At 35.4% G+C, this 14,151-nt stretch overlaps 1 protein-coding gene across 1 annotated transcript in view; it reads right to left on the bottom strand.

Annotated features, from left to right (window-relative positions):
* Positions 1–14,151, bottom strand: part of cfap70 (cilia and flagella associated protein 70) — a 40,839-nt gene that overhangs the window by 12,927 nt on the left and 13,761 nt on the right. Inside the window, exons 9-17 of the mRNA XM_056450090.1 lie at positions 12,975–13,109; positions 11,723–11,872; positions 8,875–8,949; positions 8,678–8,769; positions 8,520–8,580; positions 6,798–6,980; positions 4,018–4,149; positions 979–1,104; positions 49–182 (exon numbers count right to left, since the gene is read on the bottom strand). Of these exons, the coding sequence (XP_056306065.1) occupies positions 49–182; positions 979–1,104; positions 4,018–4,149; positions 6,798–6,980; positions 8,520–8,580; positions 8,678–8,769; positions 8,875–8,949; positions 11,723–11,872; positions 12,975–13,109 (1,088 nt within the window). The remainder of the gene's footprint in view (positions 1–48; positions 183–978; positions 1,105–4,017; positions 4,150–6,797; positions 6,981–8,519; positions 8,581–8,677; positions 8,770–8,874; positions 8,950–11,722; positions 11,873–12,974; positions 13,110–14,151) is intronic.

Genomic DNA, 14,151 nt, shown 5'->3' with positions numbered 1-14,151 from the left:
TAAATCACACATGCACACATGGAGTCTGATTTTTCTCTGTGTGCTGACCTCGGCGTGTGTGTTTGTTCGATGGATAAGGCCTGCTGAAAGCACTCCTCTGCCTTTAGATAGTCAGCGGTCAGCATGTGAAAAGCTCCATAATCAAACCAGTGGGATGCGTCGCTGCGCTCTTGAATCAAACACTACAGAGACACACACATGAGTCACTTCAATGATACTCTCACATTACAAATGGCAGCTAGAGCTCATTCTATATGCATGAGATACCATAATTACGTGCTACATGTTTCATAAAAGACTGCGCATTCATGCTTGAAAGGCCCTTTAGATCTATCTGACTGCGTTTCTGGGTGCATTAAGATCAGCAGCTTTCGGTTTTATGGTTTTTTAATATCAACATTTTTTACATCTGATAATATGGCAAATGCTTTATTCCAAAGTGATCTACCAATAAGAAGTGATCAAAGTACACTTACTGGCCACTTTATTAGGTACAACTGCAAATTTCTAATTAGCCAATCACATTGCAGCAACACAATGCATTTTGGCATTTAGACATGGTCAAGACGATCTGCTGCAGTTCAAACTGAGGATCAGAATGGGGAAGAAAGGTGATTTAAGTCACTTTGAACGTGGCATGGTTGTTGGTGCCAGGCGGGCTGGTCTGAGTATTTCAGAAGCTACTGATCTACTGGGATTTTCACGCACAACCATCTCTAGAATTTACAGAAAATGGTCCGAAAAAGAGAAAATATCAAGAGAGTGGCAGGTCTGTGGGCGCAAATGCCTTGTTGATGCCAGAGATCAGAGGAGAATGGCCAGACTGGTTCCAGCTGATCCAGTGAAATGTAATGTACTTTAAACTACTGTACTTAGACAAATTAAAATGCACGTCGAGTATATAATTCTAATGAATAAAGACAGACGCTGTGTGATCATATGTTGTTTTGTAGCAGCAGAAGTGTGGTAATGCTGTACCTCCTGATAGTAATGTTCTGCCAGCTGGTAGTCTGAGTTGAGCTCAGCCTCTTTGGCGAAGTGTTTGAGCTGAACGCAACTGAGCGAAGTTTCAGCTTGAGACTCCTGAGGGTCCACTGACAGGGTCTGAACCATGAAAAACACACAACAAACAAAAACAATAATGTTTAGTAGTTCACTCAAAAATGAATATTCTGTTATTGATTACTCACCCACATGTCAATCCAATCTCCTAAAACAAGTTAAGATATTTTAGATATCTCAATGTTCAAAATTCTTCATTTGTGTTCAGAGTAGGGCTGCACGATACTGGAAAAATCTGATATTGCTGAATTTTTTGCAATATATATTGCGATATGAATACAATTCAACAAGAAAACAAATGGAAATGATACCCTTTCACTCCATTATGGTTAAACTCTCCAGTGACATCACAAATGTCATATGTTCCGAACTGTGTGTTTGCTTAACTGTAATGCAGATAATGAATACACAAGATAATAAAGTGTACACAAATTGTAGCTTAAATTTAAAAGCCATTAAGCCGCTATCTGTAAACCAATGATCAAAGATTTTAGCCTAGGATTACTGGAATTTTTTAGAATTTCCCAAATTTACCTCAGACGACCAAATTGTGGCTGAAATCCCAAAGTGTAGGCAGAGCTTAAAGCATGTGAAAATACTACATTTAATAACAGTTTTTACTCCAAACTCGCCTCATAATCTCGAGTGTTAAATCATTCTATGAGATTATTTTATAGTCAGTTTAGTTGCATATTTGGTATCAAAGGTCTCAACATGATCTAGGGAATATAACAGGACAAGTGTCATGTCAATGAGGAAAGTTTAGCAACTTAATTTGCTTATAACTTAATTTGCTTATAACTTTTGGCCACAAGGTAGCGCTGCTCCACAAGGCATGGTGTCGAAGATGCATACCATGTTTTGTAATGATGCGTGGATATATGTTTGTAAAATATAGCAACACCCAAAACGGCTGACCTGGGAAAATCAGACATCATTCGACTCGGCATGCTCTGTCGGATGTAAAGTGACCACTTTTATGAGTTTTGAAGGGTTGAGACGTTATAAGCAAAAAAAAAAATTTTTTTTTGTATCTCCGGACCACTATGGGGCAGTGCACCAAAACGCTGCAGATAACAATTTGTAAACATGCTATAGATAAATGCTCTTTGTAAAGCACAGAAAATGTGCTTTACAATGATGTTTATTATATAAAAATAGCTTGAGAATTGCCATAGTTATGAATAAATTGCTACCATCATTATGTAATGGCCGACAGACAAAAATGGCTGACCTGGGAAAATCAGAAATCATCCGACATGGCATGATCCGCCGGATGTAAAGAGATAATTTTTTTTAATTTAGACAAAGGGTTAAAAAGTTAGAACCAAAAAATAGCCATTTTTGTATCTCCGGACCACTAGGGGGTAGTGCACTGAAACGCTGCAGACCTCAGACCACTGATCACAGAACCGTGTTTTCATGACAAGATGTGCATTGGCATTTGGAGGAGATTTGGCATTTAGAGCAACTTTACTACTAATCACAGAGCCGTTTTTCATGACAAGATGTGCATTGAATCAATAAAAGCAGTTTATTCCTCAGCTCTGTTTGTGTTCGCTCTTTGTGACGTATTTGCAGTTTCCACCAGAGAGCACCCTCTGACATTTGGAGGACATTTACTACTGATCACAGAGCTGTGTTTTCCTGACAAGATGTGCATGAGAATCACAGCTTTTGCTGAATTGCGATCTCGATTTAATAATTGCGCAGTCCTAGTAATTACTTATGGAATTTTTATTTTAATGTGAACTATTGCTGTCAAACGATTTATCGCATCCATGTTCACAGAAGTTACATAGGTGTTCTGTGCATGTTTTTTACATACTTATAAATACAAATCATTGAGAAAATGTTTCTTTATATTTAGAAATTAAATATCTTCCACGAATTATATCTAAATATAAGTATATTTGTAAATATTAACTTTTTTTATTTTATATCTATGTTTTTTATATATACACAATATTTATGCACAGTTTGTACACCCATTATACAAATACAAATGTTTATTTTGAATGTGATTAATCCAGATTAATCATTCGACAGCACTAGAACTTACCCTTTAATATTAAACATTAAAAGAATAGTCAACAATTAGTGATAATTGACCTGTTTTTTTCTTCTGTAGAATATTATATACAATTTTGATCTGAAACTGTGGTCTTTGGTGATTTATTCATTCATTTTCTTTTCGGCTTAGTCCCTTTATTAATCTGAGGTCGCCACAACGGAATGAACCGCCAACTTATCCAGCATATGTTTTACGCAGCGGATGCCCTTCCAGCTGCAACCAATCACTGGGAAACATCCATACACACTCATTACCACACATACACTACGGACAATTTAGCTTATCCAATTGGACTTGTGGGGGAAACCGGAGCACCCAGAGGAAACCCACGTGAACACATGGAGAACATGCAAACTCCACACAGAAACGCCAACTGACCCAGTCGAGGCTCGAACCAGCGGCCTTCTTGCTGTGAGGCGAACGTGCTACCCACTGCGACACCGTGCAGCCCCTTGGCGATTCAGTTGATACAAATCATTGGCTGGAATTAATACTCATGTTCAGTTTCTTGCACCAGAGATAATTTCAGTTCATAAGAGATCAGTTTATCGACAGGAGCCACAGTTATTAACCTAATTTTGTTTTGACCATGAATGTTTCATCGACTTGAAAATACCAGTGACGTACATTTTGTGAATCACCAAGGAGGACCACAGTATCAGCTAAAATCTTCAGTTAAAGAAGAAGACGACCTACATCTTGAATGGCCTGAGGGTGAGTGAATAAACAGTATATCTTCATTTATGGGTGAACTGTCACCTTAAAGGTTGTTGGGATCAATAACCCCCAATTTGACCCCAGTAATATTGATGCTTCCCATAACAAATTGCAGCAATGAAATGTTTTGATTATTTTTTTTGTGTGTGTGTGTGTGGGATCACCTTATTGAGAGCCGCATGCATCTCATCCACCAGGAACACATAGAGCTGACTGAGAAACGCCTGCAGCTGCTCAGGGTCGGAGAAAGCTTCAGTCCTCAACATCTTCTCTCTTACAATCCGCACCACAGAGTACTGCCATATACAACAATCACAGGCTCATTGACATATGCTGAATAACTTAAAATAAAATAAAACAATATTAAATTAAAAATACATTTCAAAATAAATATTACATAAAATAGAATAAAAATAAAAATATTAAAAAATTGTCATTTGAAATAAAGCTGATGAAAAATGTAAAAATATAAACATTAAATAAACCGGTAAAAAAATTATAAAATATTTAAAATATTAATGTTGTAGAAATAAAAAAACAAAGCTAAAAAATTAAGCTGAAATAAAAAACAAAGCAAAATAAAAATATAAAAAATAAAAAGTAAAAAAGTGCAAATTAATAATTACATAAAATAGTAAACAAGAAATATAATACAAACAAATATAAACAGTTTTAAACATTAAAGTAAAAAATTGTTTCTGTAGAAATAAAAAAACTAAACAAAAAACCAGAATGAAATAAAAAACAAAGTAAAAAAAAAAAAAAAAAAAAAAAAAAAAAAAAAAAAAATATATATATATATATATATATATATATATATATATATATATATATATATATATATATATATATATATATATATATATATATATATATATATATATATATATATATATAAAATCAAAATTAATGGAATAAAGCACAAAGTAATAATTACAAAAAATATAATAAAATATTTTTTAAAATGTACATTTAAATAGTGGATTTAGAATATAAATAATATCAATATTAAATGAAAAACTAAGCTATATATATATATATATATATATATATATATATATATATATATATATATATATATATATATATAAACAAAGCAAAAAAATTGTTAACAAATAAATTGCAAAATAATAATGATATAAAGTTAAATAAAAATATAAAATTTTTTAACTGAAATAAAGTTGATTTAGAAATATAAACAATATAAACATTAAACGAAGAAGTGAAAACTCATAAAAAATAAAAAAATACTGATTCTGTAGAAATAAAAAAACAAAGCTAAAAAAAAAAAAAAAAAAAAAAAAAAAAAGTTGAAATTAAACAAAAACTAATAAAAATAGTTATTATAATCCTTTATGGATTGTATGGCAAATTACAGCAAAAAAGACAAAAACAATTAAATGCATAAACGATATCAAGTTAAGCAAATACAAGGAAAAAAAAAAAAATAAAATAAAAACATACCAGCATATAAAAAGGTACATAATAATGTGGCTCTAAAATTGCAAACAAACAAAAATCTAAAATTGTACAAACTGTCTCACGCAATACACTAAAGGAAAATAATTAATTTTCTGAAACAAGGAAACATGTTCTTGGACAAATTTCCTAAATGGGTCCTAAATATTCCTTCTAAATAAATATATTCATTCATCCATTTTCTTTTCAGCTTAGTCCCTTTATTAATCAGGGGTCGCCATCAGCGGAATGAACCGCCTAAATAAATATATAAATATTTTTTAAAAATTTTTTAATGTTATAAATTAAATGTAAAGTAATAAGGCACACAACAAAAAGTGTTCAAATAAACTAATAATATAATATAATATAATATAATATAATATAATATAATATAATATAATATAATATAATATAATATAATTAATATAATATAATATAATATAATATAATATAATATAATATAATATAATATAATATAATATAATATAATATAATATAAATGCAGCTTCAAAAATTTGTAAATGTCATAAAAGTGCATTAATTAAAAGTAAAATAACAGTCAAAACATCCTACATGAATTTAAAGTTAACGATTAAAAAGGATAATAACATCATATACATACACAGTATATATAACACTGGCCACTTTATTAGGTACACCTTAGTAGTACCGGGTTGGACCCCCTTTTACCTTCAGAACTGCCTTAATCCTTCGTGGTATAGATTCAACAAGGTACTGGAAATATTCCTTAGAGATTTTGGTCCATATTGACATGATAGCATTACGCAGTTGCTGCAGTTTTGTCGGCTGCACATCCATGATGCGAATCTCCTATTCCACCACATCCCAAAGGTGCTCTATTGGATTGAGACCTGGTGACTGTGGAGGCCATTTGAGTACAGTGAACTTCATTGTCATGTTCTAGAAACCAGTTTGAGATGATTCACGCTTTATTACATGGCGCGTTATCCTGCTGGAAGTAGCCATCAGAAGATGGGTACACTGTGGTCATAAAGGGATGGATCAACAAGGCATTTGCGCCCACAGAACTGCCGCTCACTGAATATTTTCTCTTTTTCGGACCATTCTATGTAAACTCTAGAGATGGTTGTGTGTAAAAATCCCAGTAGATCAGCAGTTGCTGAAATACTCAGAGCAGCCTGTCTGGCACCAACAACCATACCACGCTTAAAGTGACTTAAATCACCTTTCTTCCACACTCCCTATCCAATAAAGTGGCCGGACAAAGAACAACCAAAACTAAGGAGTATAAAGACACTGAACATGAACAACTAACAATAAACAGGGGTGTGAACACAGGTGAAACTAATGAATACAGAATAAGGCGAAAAGGAAAAACAAGACCAACATGACCAACACAAGGACACATTGATCACATGACAGGAGTAAAAGCAGAATCACGACACACTGATTTATGTTAGAAAGAGATAAAATGAGATTAAAAAACATGATTAAAATTCACCTTCATCTGTTCCTTGTAGGCGAAGTATTTGCCAGAGCAGTTGAGTTCTCCCAGCAGCTGCTGTTTGCGCTGCTCCTGCAGGACTGGATTCAGAGCTTTTCCGCCAGACACAAACATCTGCTGGTACTGATCCAACAACTGAGCCGTCACGCTGGCTATCTGAGTCTGGTACTCCTCCACTGCCTGAAGACATCCAGTACATTATCATCAATGTTTAGGAGTCAACCTTATGAAGAACTGCTCATGTTTTCCATCAAAATTCTACAGCTGAAATATATAAGTATCAGCCCTCCTGAATTATTAGCCCCCCTGTTCATTTCCCCCAATTTTAACGAGGAAATGTTTATGGGCCAATGACATGACTACATTGAAATGGTCAATATGAATACACTCAAAGAAACCTACATGTTTTGTTCAAAGAATCTGCAAAGCGATTCAGTGACTCACTCATAACGACAGTTCTTGTTTTGTTCTTTCACTGAATTGAATGAATCAGCGCTTTTGAACAAATCGGTTGAGTGACTCACTTATGAAGACGGTTATTTTTGTTATCTTTATTATTATTTTTTTATTTATTTATTTTTTATTTTTTTGCAGAAGGTTACACTGTGGTGACACAGTTCTATCTTTAAGAGCCACTGACTCAACCAATTTATTTTTAAAAGCTGAGAAATTGGAGAACAAAAGTAACCTTCTTCATAAGTGAGTCACTCAAGCGATTTGTTCAAAAGTTCTGATTCATTTATTACATGAATCACTCATCTGATTTGTTCAAAAAAACTGCTTGATGAAACAACAAAACAAGAACTGTTGTTATGAGTGAGTCATTGAATCACTGAGCAAACTCTTTGAACAAAACAAGTGTTTCTTTGAGTGTATTTATATAGACCATTTCAATGTGGTCATGTCATAGGCCCATGAACGTTTCCTGCTTGTTGTCAAGTGGTTAGTACTGTTGCCTCACAACAAGAAGGTTACTGGTTTGAGTCCCGGCTCGGCCAGTTGGCATTTCTGTGTGGAGTTTGCATGTTCTCCTCGTGTTTGTGTTCAATGGAAGAAATAACACAGAAGTTTGGAACCATTGAGTAAATAGTGAGTACATTTTCCTTTTTGGGTGAACTATCCTTTTAATCTCACTCAACTGATTCATTCAAAACGCTGATTCATTCACAAATGCAACAGTTAACAGAGTCAGTGAATCACTGAATCACTCAGGAACAAATCAAATAAGCAACATAAGGAGTAAATTATTTAGTTGGTTTAAAAAAATACTTATTGTTTGCTTACATTGTTTACAATTACAATACATAAATTAGCATAAATGTTTTAGTTCACTTAAAAAAAGAAAATTACTTCATAGTTTATTCTTCCCCAATCGTTTGAAGTGCCTTGTTCCATGCTCTGTAGCTGCTACGCTGCCTGCCTGGTCTTAAATAAGGTCTGGCACCCGACGTAGGGTGGTTAGGGTGCTTTTCTTTACACCCCTTGACCTCGTGTTTGTGTTCTAAATTATATCGGTGCGCTTTTTACATGACTTTTGGCATTGATTTTTACATTTTACATTTACGTCACCCACTTCGTGTTTGTTATAGATATATACTATATACTGACAACTATGTTTGTTTATTTAACTGTATTAGATAAATGATTTTCGCTTAGATGTGACAGTGAGAGGAACACATGACAGAAATATTGAAAAACAAGATGAAACGAAGCTCTTACTCGTTCTGCTCCTGCTGGCCGTCGAGGCAGAGGAGGTCTTGGAGGAACCAGCTCCATCACCCTGCACCCCACACAATAAACTTTCATTATGAAGTACATTTCAGGCATATCCGAAGACAAACCAATGCTCTCACTGTGAATGAAACTCTTTCTTTTACCGTTTGGCCAGCTCCTCCGGAGGTCTTTTTGGAACCAGCGGCTTTTCCACAGAAATGTCGATAATAATATATGATCTTGAATCGGCGTACATCTGAGACGATGACAAAATGTAATAATAAAATTCACTCTATACCAAGAGCATTTTCACATTTCTCTGTTTTACTCTGATGTTTGTTTGATTGACACGTGAGCTTACCTCGCCCTCCGTGTTCACCTGCTGCTCCTGTCCACTCACAATCTCAGCCTGAGCTGGTTTTCCCTGAGAATCTGGCTATAGAAAAAGTATAATAGACATATTTGCTGATATTAAATAATTGAATACATCGTGATAATGAACATGCACAATATTGACAGAGACTAAGGGCTGCCAAAATCACTCTGGACCCCTCACACCCAGCACACTGCCTCTTTGAACTTTTACCTTCTGGTCGACGCTACAGAGCACTGCGCACCAGAACAGCCCGACACAGAAACAGATTCTTCCCTCAGGCAATCCATCTCATAACCACTTGATGATAATAACTGTGGAGCCAACATCACTACTTGCTATACACTTTTATACACATATACACTTATTTAACAACACACTTTACATGCCAATTTGCACATAACAGCTGCACATATAACATTGTATATAGTAATAAACATGTACATACACTTGTCAATCTGTATATTTGCATTCACTACTTACTTCTATTTTTTAAAATATATTTATTATCTGTTTTTTGTCCTGTCTCTGTAATCCTGCTGCACTGTAGAAGCTCTGTCACGAAAACAAATTCCTAGTATCTGTGAAAATACCTGGCAATAAAGCTCTTTCTGATTCTGATTTTGACTAGGGCCGATAGAAAAATAGAGACTAAGCTAAAGGAAAATGAATGAATGAATGATATTATTTCACAATACTGCTATTATTACTCTATTTTAGATTAAATACATGCAGCCTTCTTTACAATAAATGACTTAAATCACCTTTAAAACATTCGTTCAGTTTTGAGATTTTCTCATCTCATAAAAAAACTCAAGATGTGAGGTTTCGGCTTTGCCATGATATCAAAACATGCCATCAAACCTGAACAAACGCTTGATGAGAAAAAACACAACTGAGAACTCAATTAAATGTGTTTAGCTATGAAAGAGCGATAAAAGCCTTGTTCTGGGAATGTGCTGAAGGTGTGTGTGTGTCTGTGTGTGTTTGTGTGTGCTGTGCGAGCGGCTGTTATTTGTCCAGCGGGCAGCTGTGGTGTCAGATGCTCAGTCGGCGGAGCGCTCTGCTGCGTCAGATGAGCAGAGGAGATGATGATTCACCGCGCCGCGCCAAAACCCACAATCTGCTGCTATTACAGCTAATTGGTTTGGGAAGCGTTCCTCGGTTACAGATCCGGATTTAATTAGGAGGGGGTGATATCAAAAATGAGCCCCAGTGCTGTACGGAAAGGGGAAGAGATGGCATCTGCTCCAAAAAGATCTTATCCCATAAACCCGATGACAGCTCGTTTGAGAACAAGCGTATGCTGTGTTTATGTATACTGGTGGTTTACGAGGGCACAAATTTTATTAATGACAGTGATTTGACCTGGGTTTTACAATGCAAGATGGTTTAGGAGGACATCACTTGTGTCCTCGTAATTCAAAATGCTTAAAAATCATATTTAACTGAGTCTTTTGACATTCAGAATTTGTTCCCTGTGAGGGAATGTGTGTGTGTTTGTTGGTTTTGGTTATTCACGAGGACACAATTTTGAATAATGACAAGAATATAACTCAGGTATTATAACGTAAGGTGGTTTATGAGCACATGACTTGTGTCCATGTAATTCAAAATGCTTAAAAATCATATTTAACGGGGTCTTTTGAGATCCAAAATTTGTTTCCTGTGAGGGTATATGTGTGCGTATTGGTTTTGGTGGTTTACGAGGACACAAATTTGTATAATGACAAAGATATGACCTAGGTAATACAATGTAAGATGGTTTATGAGAACATGGTTTGTGTCCTCGTAATCCAAAATGCTTAAAAATCATATCTAATGGGGTCTTTGACATACAAAATTTGTTTCCTGTGAGGGTATATGTGTGCGTATTGGTTTTGGTGGTTTACGAGGGCACAAATTTTAATAATGACACTGATATGACCTACATATTACAACTTAAGGTAGTTTATGAGCACATGACTTGTGTCCTTGTAATTCAAAATGTTAAAAATTCATATTTAACGTGGTCTTTTGACATTCAAAATTTGTTTCCTGTGAGGGAATGTGTGTGTGTGTGTGTGTGTGTGTGTGTATTGGTTTTGGTGGTTTACGAGGACACAAATTTGAATTACAAGAATAAGACCTAGGTATTACAACGTAAGGTTGTTTATAAGCACAAGACTTGTGTCCTTGTAATTCAAAATGCCTAAAAGTCATATTTAACAGGGTCTTTTTACATTGAAAATTTGTTTTATGTGAGGGAATGTGTGTGTGTATGTATTGGTTTTGGTGGTTTACGAGGAATAAAATTATGAATAATGACAATGATATGACCAAGTTATTACAACGTAAGGTGGTTTATGAGAAGATGGCTTGTGTCCTCGTAATCCAAAATGCTTAAAAATCAATTCTAATGGGGTCTTTTGACATACAAAATTTGTTTCCTGTGAGGGTTGGGGTTAGGGGTATCGTAAAGCCATATAGTGTTTTTTTACAGCATAAATGCATTACGCCTATGGAGAGTCCTCATAAACCACCAATACCAACAAATGTTTGTGTGAGATTTTAAAACAGCCATGCTTCTCAAATCTGATAGGAAAAGCATTGTCTTCTGTTAATTGTCTGTAAAGTTTCTCTTACAGTATTTTCTGAGGATGCGGACTGCTGAAAATGGGGCAGGATATGACGCAATAATCTCTCTTTTTTCATAATTGTTTGATTATTGATTAATTAATTCATTAATTGGTTAATAACACAGCCCTACTAAAAAACAAAACCAAAAAAACTAATTGCTTTGAAAAACAAGTACTTTGAAACCTGCTCAAAACACAGTTGTTCTTTTTTTCTGTACCTTCTTGAAAGTCTCATTGTTTCCTCTTTGGTTCTCCATGTTTTTGGTCTGAAATGCCTTTATAGAGCTGACCGAGGAATTGGCACGAGCGCGGCCCGGCAGCGGTGCTGCTCTGATGTACTCCTTTAGAACACTGTGGGTCCTCTGAGTCTGCAACAACACATAGGAAAACATTCGTTGCCAAAGAATCTAATGATAACATATTCTCTGTTTTCTAAAAAGGTGCACTTATTTTAAGTCAAATGGTGCAATATTTTTTACTGGCTGATTCAAAAGTAGTCTTTGACTGTATTTTAACTCATCCATCAACAGGATTTCTCAACCCAGGCTCGAACGTACCATACATTTCTGGAGAGCACCAAATACGTCCCATGAGCTATGTTTTTTTCCGTTTATGTTTTTGCGAATCCACCAGAGGGCGCTGTTTACACTTTTTGACATCTCAAATTTCTCTCGCGAGCGCCATTCGAGCCTGCTGTTCTCACGTAAATCCACCAAAGCCCGCTGTCAATAGACTGACTCACCAATCGACTGACCCACCCTCCTCTTCCCCTAAACCCAACAAATAGTGTTTTAAAAAGCCTCAATAGACCAGCCCACACCCTTCCCTAAACCCAACTGACAGTTTTCAAAAGCAATCCAGAAAAAGAAAAGCCCTCGCCTGATTTTTATCACGTTTTCAGATTTTACCACATTCTCACCCTGTTATTTAAGTGTTTATTTTATTTTTTAGCTTCTGTTTTTGTCTTACCCGCTTTCTGGAACCATTCTTCACCCAACTCAAACCCTGTTATCGTGGTCAACTCCTCACTGCATCTCAAGTCAGTCGACGTACATGGCGAGCTACTGGATAAACTGGTAACAGATAGAAAGCCGCCCATATAGAGGTAAGCGGTCAGCTGGTAAGCGTGAAAAGGAACGGCGTCACACCACCCTGTGGTGTTCGATTTTAAAGATGCGTACTTCTGGCTACATAATTCATAATCTCCAGAAATGTATATAGGGCTACGCTTTTAGAATTAGCTTATGTTGGAATTTCTGCAGCAGTCCCATAGAATGAAATGAAGACTACAACTCCCATGATTCCACACTTGGTCACATCGTCATCCAACTACGCCTTTGTTTGTTGTGAATACACACATTCTAGCAGCGAAAATTACAGTCTGTGCCTTTAAATTATTGGTTTCATCATTTGTGATCTTGATTTAATGCATGATTCATTTTTATGTGGTTCTGAATCCTGTTTGCTCACCTTATTTAGCAGATCAGCCTCATAAAATGGGTAGATTCTGTACACCCCGTGTATACGCCGCACTCCAGGGTACAACAATGGCACCAGATCTATGTACACCACTCCATGAAATGAGATCTGTATCTCTTCCTCTCCCTACAGCATTCAAACAACAGTGTTTATATATAAACCATAAATGCTTAAGAATTGCTTGCCAAAATGCTTGGTTTGACTTTATTTGGTGATCATCTACTGCCCTGTTGATGCCCCCCGACCTAGGTTGCGTCTGAAATCACCTACTACTCAGTAGGTACTGCATTTGAATTAAAATGTACTACACGACCGTTAGAAACGTGTGTTCTATACAGTATGAATGTGGGTAGAATGAATTGAACTCGGATGTACTACATCCGCCATTTTGACATCATCACATGACCTACCCGCGTCAGTTCTATCGCTTCAATCCCGTTCAAGAATTCTCTCGCGGAGCATCATGGGATAGCATAGCATCCATTAGATGCACACTTCAGAATCTCGCCGCAAGTAGTAGGCCATCCAGGTACTTCTCGCCTACTGTTTTTTGAATTCTATAAATTTGGACATAATACTCGGCTCACATACATTTTTTAGCCTACTATACAGGGGTGCATTTCCAAAACAATGACATAACTCGCGGCTGAACTATCATAGTAAGATGCATCGTTTGCGAAAAGAACGATATAGTTACTAGTGTTTCCCAAAAAACCTTAGCTGCTTTGTCGCAGATCCATCGTTTGAACCACGTTAGTCATAAAAATGTCCATAATGACACTTTAAACGGGGTGGAGTAACACGTTCTTTAGAGAAAAAAACTATTTTTTTTAAAAATAAAATCTAATTTTTTGTGCAAACTATATTGTTTTACACGCACAAGCATTTAAAAAAATGCAATATTATTTTTGATAAAAACATACTCTCATTTTCCATATTAATTGAAATATATGTAAACGGCACATATAGATTATTATTATTATTACTACTACTATTACTATTACTACTACTATTAAAAGTCTACTTTAACAGTTTGACACATTCAAACCCCTGCATAAATTTTCTAACCAACAGGCCAATGTTATATACATTACAGATACATTTCTTAATAATAAATAACCTACTATAAATTAAAAGCATTAACATATGCCATTTATTGTTTTCACAA

The sequence above is a fragment of the Danio aesculapii genome, chromosome 3 (genome assembly GCF_903798145.1).
Source record: "Danio aesculapii chromosome 3, fDanAes4.1, whole genome shotgun sequence".
NCBI classification, from domain to species: Eukaryota; Metazoa; Chordata; class Actinopteri; order Cypriniformes; family Danionidae; genus Danio; species Danio aesculapii.
Note: the sequence above shows the minus strand (reverse complement) of the source record. Positions and strands in the feature narration are given on the sequence as shown.